Source organism: Triticum aestivum, chromosome 3A (genome assembly GCF_018294505.1).
Source record: "Triticum aestivum cultivar Chinese Spring chromosome 3A, IWGSC CS RefSeq v2.1, whole genome shotgun sequence".
Lineage (NCBI taxonomy): Eukaryota > Viridiplantae > Streptophyta > Magnoliopsida > Poales > Poaceae > Triticum > Triticum aestivum.
The window spans coordinates 134,402,828-134,420,001 of record NC_057800.1 but is presented as its reverse complement, the minus strand read 5'-3'; the positions used below and the strand labels follow the sequence as shown (position 1 = coordinate 134,420,001).

Below are 17,174 nucleotides of genomic sequence, written 5' to 3'. Positions count from 1 at the left end.
GAACAAACAGCAAGACACAACATCGAAATAGGCGTTAATGATATATGTTTTAAAAGATGTTCTAATTTAGAAACATGCTGGATAACAAAGCTTAAGAAAGAGAAGACCCTAGAGGAAAACAAAACATATTTGTGTCGCCAAATAGATACCCTATCGGTTTCATATATCTGTCATAATAGTAGGTAGGTGCCGATACATTGAATAACATCCATGGAGGAGTCAACATATTTATATAACTTTTTTATGTAGCCAAATGAAGTCAAATAGGTAACGATGACCTATTCTCGTGTTAGTAGGTGGAAGATATCGTTACCTTGCAAATAAAGTCCAGACTCCAGAATGAACAATGAAGTTTACAAATCAAATCAGGAAGCTTTTATAACTGGGTGATGATTGTATCAGACAGATATAAAGCTAGCTGCAGCCTGCAGCACCTCGGTTACACCTTCATCTATAGTGCAGACATGAAGTAGTTTTCCAGCACAAAGCAACCATTTGGAGTCGGTGATATACTTGACGTAGTAATAAATGACTAAACAGGAGCGTACTTTTAACATGTAATCTAGGTTTTAACATGTAATCTAGGTCTTGATCTGTTTAGATGGGAATATCGTTCAAGAAAGTTTGTTAGTACAATATCAACACATTAGTACATCTTTTCTATTGAATATGTAATACTTTCTATCTTTGCTATTTAAACCGAAATTCATGATCCGCTCCTTTCTATCTGAAGTTGTAACCATATTGGAATGCATCTGTAGTTGTAACCATGATACAACATATGTCCTTTTGGGATCAACAATGCAAGAGAAACCGTGATTAACTGTATGTGCCCTGGCCAACATGAAATGATCTTAGAGCAAATGAGGGGATACCAAGTAGTGATGGGAGACGATGAGAATGATGGAACTCCACAAAGGGACAGTGTAGCTGGGGCGCCTGAGGTCATTTGAGATCCGGCGGTGTCGTCGTGTTGGGAGGTTGTCCTTGAGGAAACGGAGTCATCACACTTGGAGGTGGCCGGGTCGCCGGTGCTGGGCACGTGTAGGCTGCAAGGGAGGCATCTTGGTCCCGACGCCGGTGTTGTTCCTCTCATTGATGGACCTGGCCGTCTCACTTGGATTCGTGGGGGGTGGCAGGCTGCGTGCCTAAGTCTAGCCGGCGAGAGAGAAGCTCTGCCCCTCTCAGTTTCTCGGCAGATGGCAGCGGCGGTGATCCCACATCAGATCTGGCTGGGGCTGCCTTGGCGAACTCCACACATGGTGGAGGTTGCAGCCTATGCGGATTTGTGACACGAAGAGCTCTCCCTATGGCGTCTATTATATGGACTTGTCGGTTACTGAAGCCTATGGTCACATAAAAGGGGAAACGATCGGTAGCTTCCTAAATCACATGATTTCTTTGAGATTCCTTTTATTCTTTTTATGGAAAGCTCAGGTGGCAAATCTGTTTCCGTGGAACACTGCATGTTGATAATTGTTGACGTGGAAGGATTGCAAGTGGTAGTGGGAACTGAATTGGTGATGTGGCATGGATGCTGATGTGGACATTGTGCATGTTAAGAGAATTGAAATTAGTGGGGATCAACTTCTTAAGAATGTTAGATACATATGGATCTGAATGTGACAGACCCGTTGACTAAACATCTCTCACAAGCAAAACACAATCACACCTTAGTACTATTTGGGTGGTAATCACATATCGATGTGAAGTAGATTATTGACTCTAGTAAACTCTTTGGGGGGGGGTCACATAGAGATGTGAACTATGGGTGTTAAATCACATGGTGATGTGAACAAGATTATTGACTCTAGTGCAAGTGGGAGACTGAAGGAAATATGCCCTAGAGGAAGTAATAAAGTTGTTATTCTATATTTCATTATATCATGATAAATGTTTATTATTCATGCTAGAATTGTATTGACCGGAAACCTTAATACATGTGTGAATACATAGACAAAACACTGAGTCCCTAGTGAGCCCATACTTGACTAGCTCGTTGATCAAACATGGTTAAGGTTTCCTCACCATGGACATGAGTTGTCATTTGATAACGGGATCACATCATTAGGAGAATAATGTGATGGACAAGACCCATACGTTCGCTTAGCATTTGATCGTACAGTTTATTGCTACTACTTTCATGTATGCCACATACATATTCCTTTGACTATGAGATCATGCAACTCCCGAATATCGGAGGAGTACCTTGTGTGCTATCAAACGCCACAATGTAACTGGGTGATTATAAAGATGCTCTACAGGTATCTCCGAAGGTGTTTTGTTGGGTTCGCATGAATCGAGATTAGGGTTTGTCACTCCGAGTATCGGAGAGGTATCTCTGGGCCCTCTCGGTAGTGCACATCATAATAAGCCTTGCAAGCAAATGACTAATGAGTTAATCATGGGATGATGTATTACGGAACGAGTAAGAGACTTGCTGGTAACAAGATGTATTCGGACACCGGAAGTGTTCTGGGGGTACCGGGTACATATCAGGTCACTAGAAGGGGTTTCGGACATCCCCCGGCAACTACATGGGCCTAATGGGCCAAGAAGGGGACAGTGCGCCCCATGTAGGCCGAAATAAGGGGGAAGGAAAGAGAGGAAGAGAGACAGGAAGGGGAGCAATTCGGCCTTCCTCTTCCTTCTCTCCTCCCTCCTCCTTCCTCCCCCCTCCGGATGAATATGGAAGAGGGGGGAGGCCGAATTGGGAGGCGCCCAAGTAGGATTCCTCCTACTTGGGGCGCCCCCTTGGCTGCCTCTCCTCCCCTCAAACCCATATATATGTGGGTGGGGGGCATCGCTAGAACATAGACCAAAAATTGTTAGCCGTGTGCGGCGCCCTCTTCATAGTTTACGCCTTCGGTCATATCTTCGCAGTGCTTAGGCGAAACCTTGCACGGATCCCTTCACCATCACCGTCACCACGCCGTCGTGCTGACGGAACTCTCCCTCGACACTTTGCTGCATCAAGAGTTCGAGGGATGTCATCGAGCTGAATGTGTGCAGAACTCGGAGGTGTCGTACGTTCGGTGCTTCATCGGTCAGAATGAGAAGAAGTTCCAGTACATCAACCGCGTTATCAAATGCTTCCGCTTTCGGTCTACGAGGATACGTGGACACACTCTCCCCCTCTCGTTGAAGATTGAATGCGTCCAGCCAGAGTTGGCTTCTCGTTCGTCGAACCCCATCTCCGCGTTATCAGAGTACATCAACCGCGCTATCAAATACTATTTGAAGACAGACGGCCAGATTGAATGCGTTCAGCCAGAGTTGGCCTCTCGTTCGTCGAACCGGCGTGAATGCCAAGCAGGCGGGCAGACGCCACTAGAATTTTGCAGGAAGTTGTCCCGTTGGCCCTCCCGGTCACGTCCGCTCTGAACAAACATTAACGCGGCAGCAGCGGCGAGCCGAAGCATCTTTCTCAACCGCGGCACCTTGTGAATGTTGTGCCATTTGGCCAGCATGCGGCAATGACCAACTCCGCTCTGGATCAACATAAATACGAAAAAGTGGGATGACGGTTGGAGCGGAATGAGAGGGGTGAGGGAGGAAGGTGGGGTGGGGGAGGAGGGTGAGGTGGGTAGGGGTGTCGGATGCTTACGTGGAGGAGGTCCGGACTGTTAGAAACTTCCGAGTTAGCTTTTGATTTGTGGGCTTTCAGACGTCCGGACCAATCGACGAATGTTCGGTGCACGATGTTGAATGACCCAACTTGATATGAACAATTATGAGTAATTTGATGCACCAGATCCAACGGCTTCCGAGATCCAACGGCTGTCGGAACCCGTATCATGGGAGCAGGCTAAACCCGGTGATATTCTCCCTACAATACCGGTGTGGCGTAGTCTCCTCCATGTCCGGAGTCGCTCTCAGGTGGAGCCTACAGTAGTGATGACATGTTAAATGTAAAAGCGACAGGGAACAGTACGAATGAACGGGACTTTTATTGATGATGATCACCACTGTTGTCGGCTGTTATTGTCGGATGATCCGACGAGCCAGCTCAACAACAGCTTCTCAAGCTCCAGCACACGGGGGGTCAGCCCAAGAAGAGCAGGCCTTCCGCCAGTCGCCGCGCCTCGTCGCGGCCCAGCATCTTCTCGACGACGGCCACCGCGTACTCCATGGCGGTGCCGGGGCTCCTGCTCGTGATCACGTTCCCGTCGACCACCACCCTGTTCTCGCACTCGCTACCGTCCGTGAGCAGCCCGGCCATGGATGCGCACGTCGTCGCCTTCCTACCCTGGAGCACCCGAACCGATTTCGCATTCCGATCAGCGTCAGCGCGCGGTGAGCGGGTTGGAGTGCTTGGTAGCTCGATCAGCGCGTACCTTGAGCAGGCCATGGGGCTCGAGCACGTGGGCGGTGGCGGCGCCGATCGCGCCGTATGGCCTGTTCGCTTCCGCCTGCTTCTTCAGCAGAGCGACGAGCTGCTCACAGCCGCCCAGCGTCTTCGCGCCCGGCATGCCGCCCTGTTTGAATCAAAGAAACGGTGGCCGATCAATCAATCAGTGGCTACCAGCGTGCGTGCATCTGAAGCTCTTGCATGCTACTTGCCGGCACGATGATCAGATCGAAGGGCGCCCGATCGGCGGCCTCGCCCAGCATCACGTCGGCCACGATCCTTGTCCCGTATCGCGCGGTGATCTCGACGCCGCCCTCGATGGACGCGACCACGACGTCTGCTTTGGCTCTGCGCAGCGCGTCCACGAGTATTATCGCCTCCATCTCCTCAATGCCGTTGGCTAGTGGAAGAAGAACCTGCAGTACCAGGAATTGGAGGCAATGGGTTTTAGAGAACCTCGTGATCCAGGAGTGGAACTTCAGAATTCCAGAGTACTGCGCGCTTTGCAATGCACCTGACCTTGGGTGTGCCGCTGCAGTGCCACTCGACCGAGTTGACTTCTTTCATGCTATAGCCACATTCGTATCTCACTAGCTAAACAACAAAAAGACATCGCAACTTTCAAAAATAAATAAATGAAAAACATACTCCGTCTGATCCATATTTCTTGTAATAAATCAGCGACAATTAATATGGATTAAAGGGAGCAGCAGAATATGGTAGCGCAGTTAATGAGAAAAATGCCGCCACCTTGCAATTAGATGGACAATCGAGTTGATAAGAAAACTCACCATTGGTTTAGCGATCTGCTCGACCTTCTCCTTCCCGTAGAGCTGTTCCACCAAAGCCAGCGCAAACTCCATCGACGTCGCCGGCCCAGTGCCCGTCACGGCGTTGCTGTCCACCACCACGTTCGCGTCCACGGCGGTAACCTCGGGAGGGAACTTCTCGACGAACCATGGATGACCCGTAGCCTAAGCACACAGGCGTTTGTTGAAAAAAAAAGGTGGGAACATAATCTATATCTACCCAAAAGAAAAGAAAATGACATCCCTAAAATATAGTGGCTTGCCTTTTTCTTTTCTTTATTTTTCTTTCTTACAGAAGGCAGATAATCTTTTAAGCTTTGCTACACTTACGGAGATTCCCTGTGAAATTATCTTATGCTACACGTACAAACAAGTTACAAGCTTTTACAAAGAAGGTTTATTGATTGGTCAATAGGTGGGGAGACGGCCCACCCCCTCTAAAAATCAGGGAGGGCAAGTTTGTGATTGGTTAGTAGATAGAAAAAATCCTAGTCAGCGTGTAATTGTGTGTAACTCTTTGTATGTTTAGCATTATTGGGGACATGGTGTCATTTGGTTGAATGTCATGGGGCCCATCGCAAAATTTAGAGGCAATTATACATAAGTCGCAAGAAAATTGACTTTGGATAAGTTGATTTTCTGAGCTATTAGATTACGTTTATAAGTAGGAATCTGTAATCCACATTCTGTAGTCGTCGCATTACGACAATGTTTCGACTATTAGACCAGCACAAATATTTGTATTGGTTATATGTTCAATAGAAAAATGGACAAAAAAAGTGCACCTGTGGGGACTCAAACATACTAAGATCCACCTTCTTTATTTAACCTAGTAATCAAACTATAATGCACATTGCATGCTTATATAGAAGAGTTTGGCACCCCTACAAAAAAAGAGTATGATATTCATTTTAAAGAGTTTAGAGCATTTATTTGTGCCATCTATTTTATTTTCCTTTATGTATTTGTTTGTGTACATTAAGCATATCAACACTTGGTCATTTTACCTTTTTCGCAATTACGTTTTTTGTTTTGATTGCATTTTTGCTTATCAGTCATGGCACTAGTCGGTTATAAGAAATTTATATATTTGCACTTTATTTTGTTCAATTTTTTTAAAAAAATCTTATACAATTGCACTTATTTTGTTTTTGTGGGAACCTAAATTTAAACTCACATTTTTGTGTAATATTTCCCAGATAATTAATAAGGGGTTTGGTGAGTGTGAACATGAATGAGATAAGGAATAAGAAATGGACTATGATTTCGCAAAGTTGTAAGTTACTGTTGTATAGTTTCATAATTAAAAAGAAAGAAGAAGAAAATACACCATGTTTATCCACACTAGATAATACTCACACGTTGTTATGGGAATTGGTTGCAATATAATTCAATAAGATTTGGTTGTATGGATTATGAATATTTGGATTAATAATATGATAGTTGAAACCTTTGCACTTAAGAATTATATGAGATCTAGAACTAGAATTACATATAATTTATTGTACTACATTAATGTATAGTTATAAGATATTTACTGGATATAGGTATCACGATACAATGGAAAAGGGGGCGAGGCTCTTCCCATGCATGCTGAGATCGCATGCTTAAGAGCCCCGCTACACATACGACATTTGCCATATGACTTTTGTCCAACAATGCACATAAATACACTAGTTGGTTGAATTTTGTGTGCATCATACCGATGAATTGCTGACCGTACAACTATGAGACCATAGTATCGTATATGCATTATTTTTGCATGCTTAAATGTTGAGATAAATAATTTAGTGAAAATCACATATTTAGTTATATAGGACAAGTGAGTATCGATACCAATAATTATTGTGTGTGCGTGTGCAATTACACCCCTTTTTCATCGGAATCAAGCTTTACTGGGTCAAGAACCGATTCCATGTTTTTCAGTTCAATTGCACGTAAAACAAACATGGTCAAACATTATGTAATTTGATTAATTGCAAAGCAAACACATCGTAAAGTACAACAAAAGTGTATTCTATAAAGCTACATATAAGTATGAGACTATGATTTTACATGGTGTGCCACATACCTTTCACTTTTCTCTTCTTACACACCGATGTCATTGCCAACTTTCTAACACACATAGATCTCATACCCCCTTCCTTTTCTCTCTCATCATGTACTTGAGAGTTGCCTAGAGTTCCCCAAACTGTCACCACTGCTCCTCTAGCAGCGCCGCCTACTGGAGTGGGGATGGGAGAGATGGATGAGTCATTGTTATAGATAGTAGGCTTAGGTCTACTTTAGGTTTTACCCTCTTGGCGTATGGCTTCATGCTACATTGGAGCTGCTCTTTGATGCATGCGAACGACATCGATAGGCGGTCCGGTCCTTCTTCTAGTCAACGCTAATCGTAGATGGGGGAGGCGGGAGCTGGATCTTGCAATAGCTCCTTAAATAAGCTTGGTAAACCATCAGATCGATCAAACATGATTCCATGTCTCATCTTTCTTCACCATCATAGGGATAGAAGGAGAGAGGGCATGGATCCATGCTAAGGCTTATCAGATCTGGTGCTTTGTTGGGATTACAAGTTTTCTTGGTGTTTCATCATCCTCGTTTGATCATGACTTATATCTCGCCATCGGAACCAAAGATCATCCTAACAGAAACATCCGGTGTCAATGGGAGGACTCTTCTTTGTGCCCCATTGTCGACAGGGTTTTCATCGGAGATGATGGGATGCTTGTCTCCAGTGAGATTGTTGTTGGCATAAGCACTGGGTTGCATTATTCATTGTATCTTTGCGGTCTTGTTTGCAAGCAGGAAAGACTTAATTGTAATTGTAACTTTTATTTTTTGTGTTTTTTATGCGGTGTTGTAACAATTCCGCAATCAATATGCCAAGGCTGCTCCTAGTTTTTTAAGGAAAAAAACTATTTAGCACACATACTACATATTCTTTTTACTAAAATCTAATGATGGAGCGGCAAATCAAACCAAGTACATGTACGAGTGGAAGGTCTGTCTGATTCATATGCTAAGTTTGCCAACATATGCCACACTTTTTGCTAAGGTTAGGGTAGCGAAGTTAGCGTCAAACTTTGTCATACTTGAGATAATCTTGTCAAACTATCATGAGTCAATGATACACATGACTTAGATTGAAAGAAAATAAAATCGTGCCACAAGTATGGCGGGAGCCAACCAGGAGACTAACCCCACAAGTATGAGATCAACTTCATCGGGGCGACCCATTTTGTCCGCCCGCGTCTATTTGGGTCGGCGCGGACAAAAGTGGCGGCCCAACGCGCCGACCCAAACGAACGCGTGTCCGTTTTTCGTCCACGGCGACCCATTCCAGGCCCAATTTTGAGGCGAATTTGCCTCGGCGCGGACACGAGACGGACGCGTGCGTGCGCTTACTGCTCTCCCCGGGCCCGTCGGTCGGTGACAGCCATCAACATTTCCCCCATTTCCCCAAAAACGGTCCCGCCCGTGCGCGCCCACACCCCCCAACCAGCCATGAAGGACGCCATCGACCTCGACCTCGACGCCGTTGCCGGCCTCGCCTCCCTCACCTCGTCCGGCACCGCCGCCCCCTCCGGGAGAGGCAAGCCTCGTGCCCCGCGCAAGACCGCCGCCGCGACCAAGCCGAAGAAGGCGCTGACGCCCGAACAGCGGGCAAGGGAGTCGGCCAAGAGGAAGGGCCGGAGGCACGCCGCGGACGCGAGGGATGAGGCCGTCGCGCAGCAGGAGTTCACCAACGCCCGTGTCGCCGCGGCAATGAGTGAGGCGCTCTGCATGCTAGGGGTAAACCCTAGCCAGCACAGCGTCCTCCAAGCCGCCGTCGCCACGGCCAGCACCGGCTCGTCGGCGTTTCCTCGGATGGTGCTGCCCGACTCACCCCGCGCGTCGACTTGTCCCCGGCCTCCACGCCTACCCGCGGGCCTCCCGCCTCTCTGGGAAGTGCTCACCCGACGTGAGCGTGGTCGCGCCTTCCATGCCCGCGCCCACGCCCATCGACCTCAACGCCACCCCGGTGGTCGGTGGCTCGTCGTCCGGCGCACGAGGAAACACACGCGACAGACGCCGGCGGGCGGGCACCCGGACGCCCGTAACCTATTCGAGGAAATGCCGTCCGCCGTCGACGAGGACTACATGCAAAACCTCATCTTCGAGGGTGGTGCGCTGGCTACGATCCCGACGAGACACAAAGCCAGGACGGCCGCGGGGCGTTCACGCCGGCCACTGGCTATGATCCCGATCAGGCGGCCTTCATGCGTGATCAGGTCGGCATCGACCTGGATGGCTTCCCCCTCGACCACGAGTTCCCGGAGGACTATGGGCTAAAGGAAGAGGACGAGTGCGACATCGAAGTGGAGCCTTTGTTCGAGGACGAGCTCGCCAACCAAACCGCCGGTCCTAAGCCGAAGCGCAAGAGCAAGCGCACGAAGGTGTACACATCTGCCGAGGACAAGCTTCTTTGCAAGTGTTGGCGAGACATTGGACAAGACCCAAAGACAGGCGCCGAGAAAAAGAATTCGACCTTTTGGACTCGTGTGCACCGCGAGTTTCATGAGTGCAAGAAGTTTCCACCTTACCAATTTGTGAGCACGCGCGGGTGGGTCTCCATTTCCAAGCGGTGGAGGGTGATCCAACAAGAGTGCAACAAGTTTTGCGCCACCCTTGAGAGCGTCAAGGCCCGTCCCGTGAGCGGCATCAGCGTGCAAGACATGGTATGATAGCAAGCAAGCCGCCCTCTTTTGTGCCATCAAGATCATCCTTTTACGTCTTGCATGGAAACATTTCGTAGGCATTTCAAGCTTTGGAGGCATTCAAGGTTCAACAAAATGGCAAGTGCTTCAACCTCTCCCATTGCATCGGGTCATCAAGGACGAAGAGAAGTTCAAGGCACAATATGCCGCACTCAAGGCACGTGGGGGGAAGGGCGCCGTGGAGGATGTTGGGGAGGGCGAGCTGGCACGGCCGCGGGGGAAGACCAACTCCAAGAAGGGGGACAAGCGAGATGCGGCCACCAACGCCTTGATCGTAACCGTGGACGGCATGATGAATAAGAAGGACTCAAGGGAGGAGGAGCGCCGGCGTTTCAAGGTGGAGCAAATGGATGCTTTCATGGAGATCCAAAGGAGGAGGCTTGATCTTGACGCCAAGAAGCAAGCCAAGATGTTCGAGCTCGAGGCGGAGAAGCAAGTCAAGATGCTAGAGATCGAGGCCGCCAACGCCAAGACAAAGGAGAAAGAAGTGGCTCTTGCAAGCATGATGACAGGGGTGAACATCATGAAGGTGGATCTCAACGCCTTGTCGCCAAGGAAGAGGCCGTGGTTCGAAAAGATGCAGGCCGACATGCTCAAATTCGACGACGAGTGATCTATGGCGTCGAGGTCCATCTTTTTTGTATGTCGGCAGGTGTGCCAGCATGACCACGGGAGCTGCGATGACGTGGTCGAACTCAAGTCCCACCATTTTTTGTGTGCTGGCATGTGTGCCGGCCGGCTGGTGAGTGCGCCAGCATGAACTGTGGTATTTTTTGAAGCCGGCATTGTATGCCGGCGCTGGCATGGTGCCGGCATGAGACATGGCCGCTGGCATGATCGGCCGCGGGCCTTTTTTATTTAAAAGTTGAATGCGGACATGAAATGAGTCGGCGCGTTGGGCGTATTGCGGACCCAAATGCAAAACTGGACGGACGCCGGGCGGGCGGCCGACCCAAACGGACAAAAAACGGACAAATGCGCCGTCCGTTTGGGTCGCTCCATTGGAGTTGCTCTGAAAGTCGCAGCACCCTAGAAAAAACTAAATATGCATAACAACACTCAACAATATAGGAAATAACAATGTATAAATAAATTTAGTCGTATTTATACCCGGATCACTCCACCTTTACCAGTAAAGAGTCAAGTAAAATGCATATGCCCCAAGAGTTACCTTATGTCCATTGAGTAGGCCCCAGGACGCCAACGCCAGCGGCGGTGCAGCGCATATGGCAGCGTAGAGTCCTCCCTTCTCTGCGTGCTTCCTCACTATGCTCTCCAACGTCGCAGAGCCACCGAGATTCACAGCGCCAGGAACACCACCCTGCATCATTCGTAGACAGTTGAGACCCATGCATGGCAATACGAGCCCGGAGCATGAGACCCGACGGAAAGGTAGACCAGATTAATTGGTATGCCAAGGTCCCTTCTAATTGTTTGCCAAGGTATGCCAAGGTCCCTTCTAATTGTTTGCATATTAATTAGCTTTGTCTTAACTCTTAAGTCAATATTTACAAGCTTGACTAAATTTATAGGGAAACAACATAAACATTTACAATATAAGAAATATATATTATGTAAAAATATTTTGATGATGAATCTAATGATATTGATTTGGCCCCGTATATGTTAATAAATTTTCTATACATAAACTAGAATTAAGTTTACAAAGTTAAAAGTAACGCTAGACATGTCCATAGGTGTAGGATTATTGCAAAGTTAATATGCAGATTAAATAGAAATGGAGGGAGTATGGAGTAGTATACGCATATGCGACCGTACGGGGAGGACGATGAGGTCGTAGGAAGCGGCGGCGCAGTCAGCCAGGAGCTCGTCGGCCATTATTTTGACGCCGTACATGATCTCGACCAGAAGGGCGTCGCCTGCGGAAGCGACGGTGACGTCGGCGCCGGCGCGGCGGAGGATGTCGATGGGGATGGACGCCTCGATCGGCTCCGTGCCGGCGACTATCGGCAGAAGCACCTGCTTCTGCTTGTCGCGCAACGTAGCTAGAGAGGTCAGTCAGGCTGCGCCGAGCAGTGGATCTCCTCCACGCCTTAGCACTCTGTGCTATAGAGGCAGTGACCATATGGACTGGTGGGAGAGTATAGTAGTACCTTCTTAGGGGAAGGAGACGTCGCCATGGTGAGCTACCGTTGAGTCGAGATTGGTACTGGTAGTGGTAGCTGGTAGGCTAGCTGCACTGCACTGCTTCTCTGGTGTGGGGGTGACCGGGTGAGGAGGAAGCTCGCCAAGATCTCTCTGTATAAATATCGCAGAACGGTGCATGATAGGCTGGCGGCGAAGATCCGGTGGACGCGCGGCGAAATATGCAGATGCAATAATGCAATCGACAATAGTCGTGGTGGGATCTTGACAGAAATTTCAGTGCATGCACCCGGACGGAGAACAGGGACGTATGGTGTCTGGTGTGACCTACTGCCGTGTTGTTGAGAAGTCAAGGACTGACCATGGGCTTGTAGCCTCACACTCCCATATGATGGCGCCATTTATCTTCTTTGGTCAAACTTCACATGTGCCGGAGTGGAGCCCATGCTTGCCGGACTGCCGGACCAAATGCAAACGTAGCGTAGCCACGAGAGCTAGAGCGGCTTCGCACGTCCACAACATCTCCGTCCAAGTGTTGGAGTCAGTCGTCAGTGCGGAGACGTCTCTCATTCCCGCGTAGGATGGTTCGTCGCCTGTGCCGCTACGGGTGTTGCATGGTGTCAGTCGTGTCCTTCCCCTAGGCATGATTTGCTGCCACGGGCGAGGACAGCAGGGCTAGTGCCGGCGCTTGGTGATGCCATCTAATGCAGAATAGTCATCGGCAACCACTTATGAGGATGGTGCAGGGCCTCCAGAGCGCCCCGAACTCGGGATTTCGGCGGTGTGGATGTCTTTCCTCCCCGTCAAAGACTTGTCATGACGTGGTGAGCGACTCTTTTTTTTAACATCAATACATACGCAAGCGCTCATATACACGCGCATACAATCATCTTTATGAACGCACACACGCACACCCTATCCCTGTGAACACCTTCGAAAGACTGAGCCGGCATATCATCTTGAAATTTACGAAGTCACTGTAGGCACCTCGTCGTCGACGTGAACTGTTGGGGAACGTAGTAATTTCAAAAAATTTCCTACGCATACGCAAGATCATGGTGATGCATAGCAACGAGAGGGGAGAGTGTGATCTACGTACCCTTGTAGACCGACAGCGGAAGCGTTGTGACAACGCGGTTGATGTAGTCGTACGTCTTCACGATCCGACCGATCCAAGCACCGTTACTCCGGCATCTTCGAGTTCTTGGCACACGTTCAGCTCGATGACGATCCCCGTGCTCCGATCCAGCAAAGCGTCGGGGAGGAGTTCCGTCAGCACGACGGCGTGGTGACGATCTTGGTGTTCTACCGTCGCAGGGCTTCGCCTAAGCACCACTACAATATGACCGAGTGGAATATGGTGGAGGGGGGCACCGCACACGGCTAAGGAACGATCACGAAGATCAACTTGTGTGTCCAGAGGTGCCCCCCTGCCCCCGTATATAAAGGAGCAAGAGGGAGGGGGCGGCCGGCCTAGGAGGGGGCGCGCCAAGGAGTCCTACTCCCACCGGAAGTAGGACTCCTTCCTTCCTTGTTGGAGTAGGAGAAGGGGAAAGAGGGGGAGAGGAAGAAGGAAAAGGGGGCTGCGCCACTTGTCCAATTCGGACCAGAGGGGGGCGCAGGCCTCCTTCCTTTTGGCCTCTCTCCTCTATTCCCATATGGCCCAATAAGGCCCATATACTCCCCGGCGAATTCTCGTAACTCTCCGGTACTCCGAAAAATACCCGAATCACTCGGAACCTTTCCGATGTCCGAATATAGTTGTCCAATATATCGATCTTTACGTCTCGACCATTTCGAGACTCCTCGTCATGTCTCCGATCTCATCCGGGACTCCGAACTCCTTCGGTACATCAAAACTCATAAACTCATAATATAACTGTCATCGAAACCTTAAGCGTGCGGACCCTACGGTTCGAGAACAATGTAGACATGACCGAGACACGTCTCCGGTCAATAACCAATAGTGGGACCTGGATGCCCATATTGGCTCCTACATATTCTACGAAGATCTTTATCGGTCAGACCGCATAACAACATACGTTGTTCCCTTTTTCATCGGTATGTTACTTGACCGAGATTCGATCGTCGGTATCTTAATACCTAGTTCAATCTCGTTACCGGCAAGTCTCTTTACTCGTTCCGTAATACATCATCTCACAACTAACTCATTAGTTGCAATGCTTGCAAGGCTTATGTGATGTGCATTACCGAGAGGGCCCAGAGATACCTCTCCGACAATCGGAGTGACAAATCCTAATCTCGAAATACGCCAACCCAACATGTACCTTTGGAGACACCTGTAGAGCTCCTTTATAATCACCCAGTTACGTTGTGACGTTTGGTAGCACACAAAGTGTTCCTTCGGCAAACGGGAGTTGCATAATCTCATAGTCATAGGAACATGTATAAGTCATGAAGAAAGCAATAGCAACATACTAAACGATCGGGTGCTAAGCTAATGGAATGGGTCATGTCAATCACATCATTCTCCTAATGATGTGATCCCATTAACCAAATAACAACTCTTTTGTTTATGGTTAGGAAACATAACCATCTTCGACTAACGAGCTAGTCAAGTAGAGGCATACTAGTGACACTCTGTTTGTCTATGTATTCACACATGTATTATGTTTCCGGTTAATACAATTCTAGCATGAATAATAAACATTTATCATGATATAAGGAAATAAATAATAACTTTATTATTGCCTCTAGGGCATATTTCCTTCAGTCTCCTACTTGCACTAGAGTCAATAATCTAGATCACATGGCCATGTGATTTAACATCAATAGTTCACATCTTTATGTGATTGGTTCACATCTCCATGTGACTAACACCCAAAGGGTTTACTAGATTCAATAATCTAGTTCACATCGCTATGTGATTAAGACCCAAAAAGTGATCATGTTTTGCTTGTGAGAGAAGTTTAGTCAACGGGTCTGCCACATTTAGATCCGTATGTATTTTGCAAATTTCTATGTCAACAATGCTCTGCACAGAGCTACTCTAGCTAATTGCTCCCACTTTCAATATGTATCCAGATTGAGACTTAGAGTCATCTGGATTAGTGTCAAAACTTGCATCGACATAACCCTTTACGACGAACCTTTTTGTCACCTCCATAATCGAGAAACATATCCTTATTCCACTAAGGATAATTTTGACCGCTGTCCAGTGATCTACTCCTAGATCACTATTGTACTACCTTGCCAAAATCAGTGTAGGGTATACAATAGATCTGGTACATAGCATGACATACTTTATAGAACCTATGGCTGAGGCATAGGGAATGACTTTCATTCTCTTTCTATCTTCTGTCGTGGTCGGGTTTTGAGTCTTACTCAATTTCACACCTTGTAACACATACAAGAACTCTTTCTTTGACTGTTCTATTTTGAACTACTTCAAAATCTTGTCAAGGTATGTACTCATTGAAAAAAACTTATCAAGCGTCTTGATCTATCTCTATAGATCTTGATGTTCAATATGTCAGCAGCTTCACCGAGGTCTTTCTTTGGAAAATTCCTTTCAAACACTCCTTTATGCTTTGCAGAATAATTCTACATTATTTCCAATCAACAATATGTCATTCACGTATACTTATCAGAAATGTTGTAGTGCTCCCACTCACTTTCTTGTAAATACAGGCTTCATCGCAAGTCTGTATAAAACTATATGCTTTGATCAACTTATCAAAGCGTATATTCCAACTCAGAGATGCTTGCACCAGTCCATAGATGGATCGCTAGAGCTTGCATATTTTGTTAGCACCTTTAGGATTGACAAAACCTTCTGGTTGTATCATATACAACTCTTCTTTAATAAATCTATTATGGAATGCAGTTTTGTTTATCCATTTGCCAGATTTCATAAAATGCGGCAATTGCTAACATGATTCGGACAGACTTAAGCATAGATACGAGTGAGAAACTCTCATCGTAGTCAACACCTTGAACTTGTCGAAAACTTTTGCGACAATTCTAGCTTTGTAGATAGTAACACTACTATCAGTGTCCATCTTCCTCTTGAAGATCCATTTATTATCAATGGCTTGCGGATCATCGGGCAAGTCAACCAAAGTCCATACTTTGTTCTCATACATGGATCCCATCTCAGATTTCATGGCCTCAAGCCATTTTGCGGAATCTGGGCTCACCATCGCTTCTTCATAGTTCGTAGGTTCGTCATGGTCAAGTAGCATGACCTCCAGAACAGGATTACCGTACCACTCTGGTGCGGATCTCACTTTGGTTTACCTACGAGATTCGGTAGTAACTTGATCTGAAGTTACATGATCATCATCATTAGCTTCCTCACTAATTGGTGTAGTAGTCACAGGAACAGATTTCTGTGGTGAACTACTTTCCAATAAGGGAGAAGGTACAATTACCTTATCAAGTTCTACTTTCCTGCCACTCACTTCTTTCGAGAGAACCTCCTTCTCTAGAAATGATCCATTCTTAGCAACGAATGTCTTGCCTTTGGATTTGTGATAGAAGGTGTACCCAATAGTAACTTTTTGGGTATCCTATGAAGACACACTTTTCCGATTTGGGTTTGAGCTTATCAGGATGAAACTTTTTCACATAAGCATTGCAACCCCAAACTTTAAGAAACGACAACTTTGGTTTCTTGCCAAACCACAGTTCATACGGTGTCGTATCAACAGATTTAGATGGTGCCCTTTTAACGTGAATGCAGCTGTCTCTAATGCATAACCCCAAAACGATAGTGGTAGATCGGTAAGAGACATCATAGATTGCACTATATCCAATAAAGTACGGTTATGACGTTCGGACACACCATTATGCTGTGGTGTTCCATGTGGCATGAGTTTGTGAAACTATTCCACATTGTTTTAATTGAAGACCAAACTCGTAACTCAAATATTTGTCTCCGCGATCAGATCATAGAAACTTTATTTTCTTGTCACGATGTTTTTCCACTTCACTCTGAAATTCTTTGAACTTTTCAAATGTTTCAGACTTATGTTTCATCAAGTAGATATACCCATATCTGCTCAAATCAACTGTGAAGTTCAGAAAATAACGATACTTGCTCTGAGCCTTAACACTCATCGGACCGCATACATCAGTATGTATTATTTCCAATAAGTCAGTTGCTCGCTTCGGAGAACGGAGTCT

General features: G+C 47.1%; 1 protein-coding gene across 4 annotated transcripts; it reads right to left on the bottom strand.

The window, feature by feature from the left end:
- Nucleotides 1-3,724: 3,724 nt before the first annotated feature.
- LOC123060684 (protein DJ-1 homolog B) lies at nt 3,725-12,356 on the bottom strand. 4 transcript variants are annotated; one of them, XR_006428103.1, is made up of 9 exons: nt 12,035-12,356; nt 11,700-11,906; nt 11,092-11,241; nt 5,143-5,325; nt 4,871-4,945; nt 4,564-4,767; nt 4,338-4,478; nt 3,967-4,249; nt 3,725-3,886 (listed from the first exon to the last, which is right to left on the bottom strand). XR_006428103.1 is itself a non-coding variant. In XM_044483501.1 (8 exons), the coding sequence occupies exons 1-8, from the start codon at nt 12,059-12,061 to the stop codon at nt 4,046-4,048; spliced, it is 1,191 nt and encodes a 396-aa protein (XP_044339436.1). In that variant the 5' UTR covers nt 12,062-12,356; the 3' UTR covers nt 3,725-4,045. The 4 variants fall into 4 exon arrangements, 3 of the variants coding, with proteins under 3 accessions (XP_044339436.1, XP_044339437.1, XP_044339438.1); XM_044483501.1 differs by having other exon boundaries at nt 3,725-4,249; XM_044483502.1 differs by having other exon boundaries at nt 3,725-4,249; nt 11,700-11,926; nt 12,035-12,300.
- Between the last annotated feature and the right edge of the window lie 4,818 nt (nt 12,357-17,174).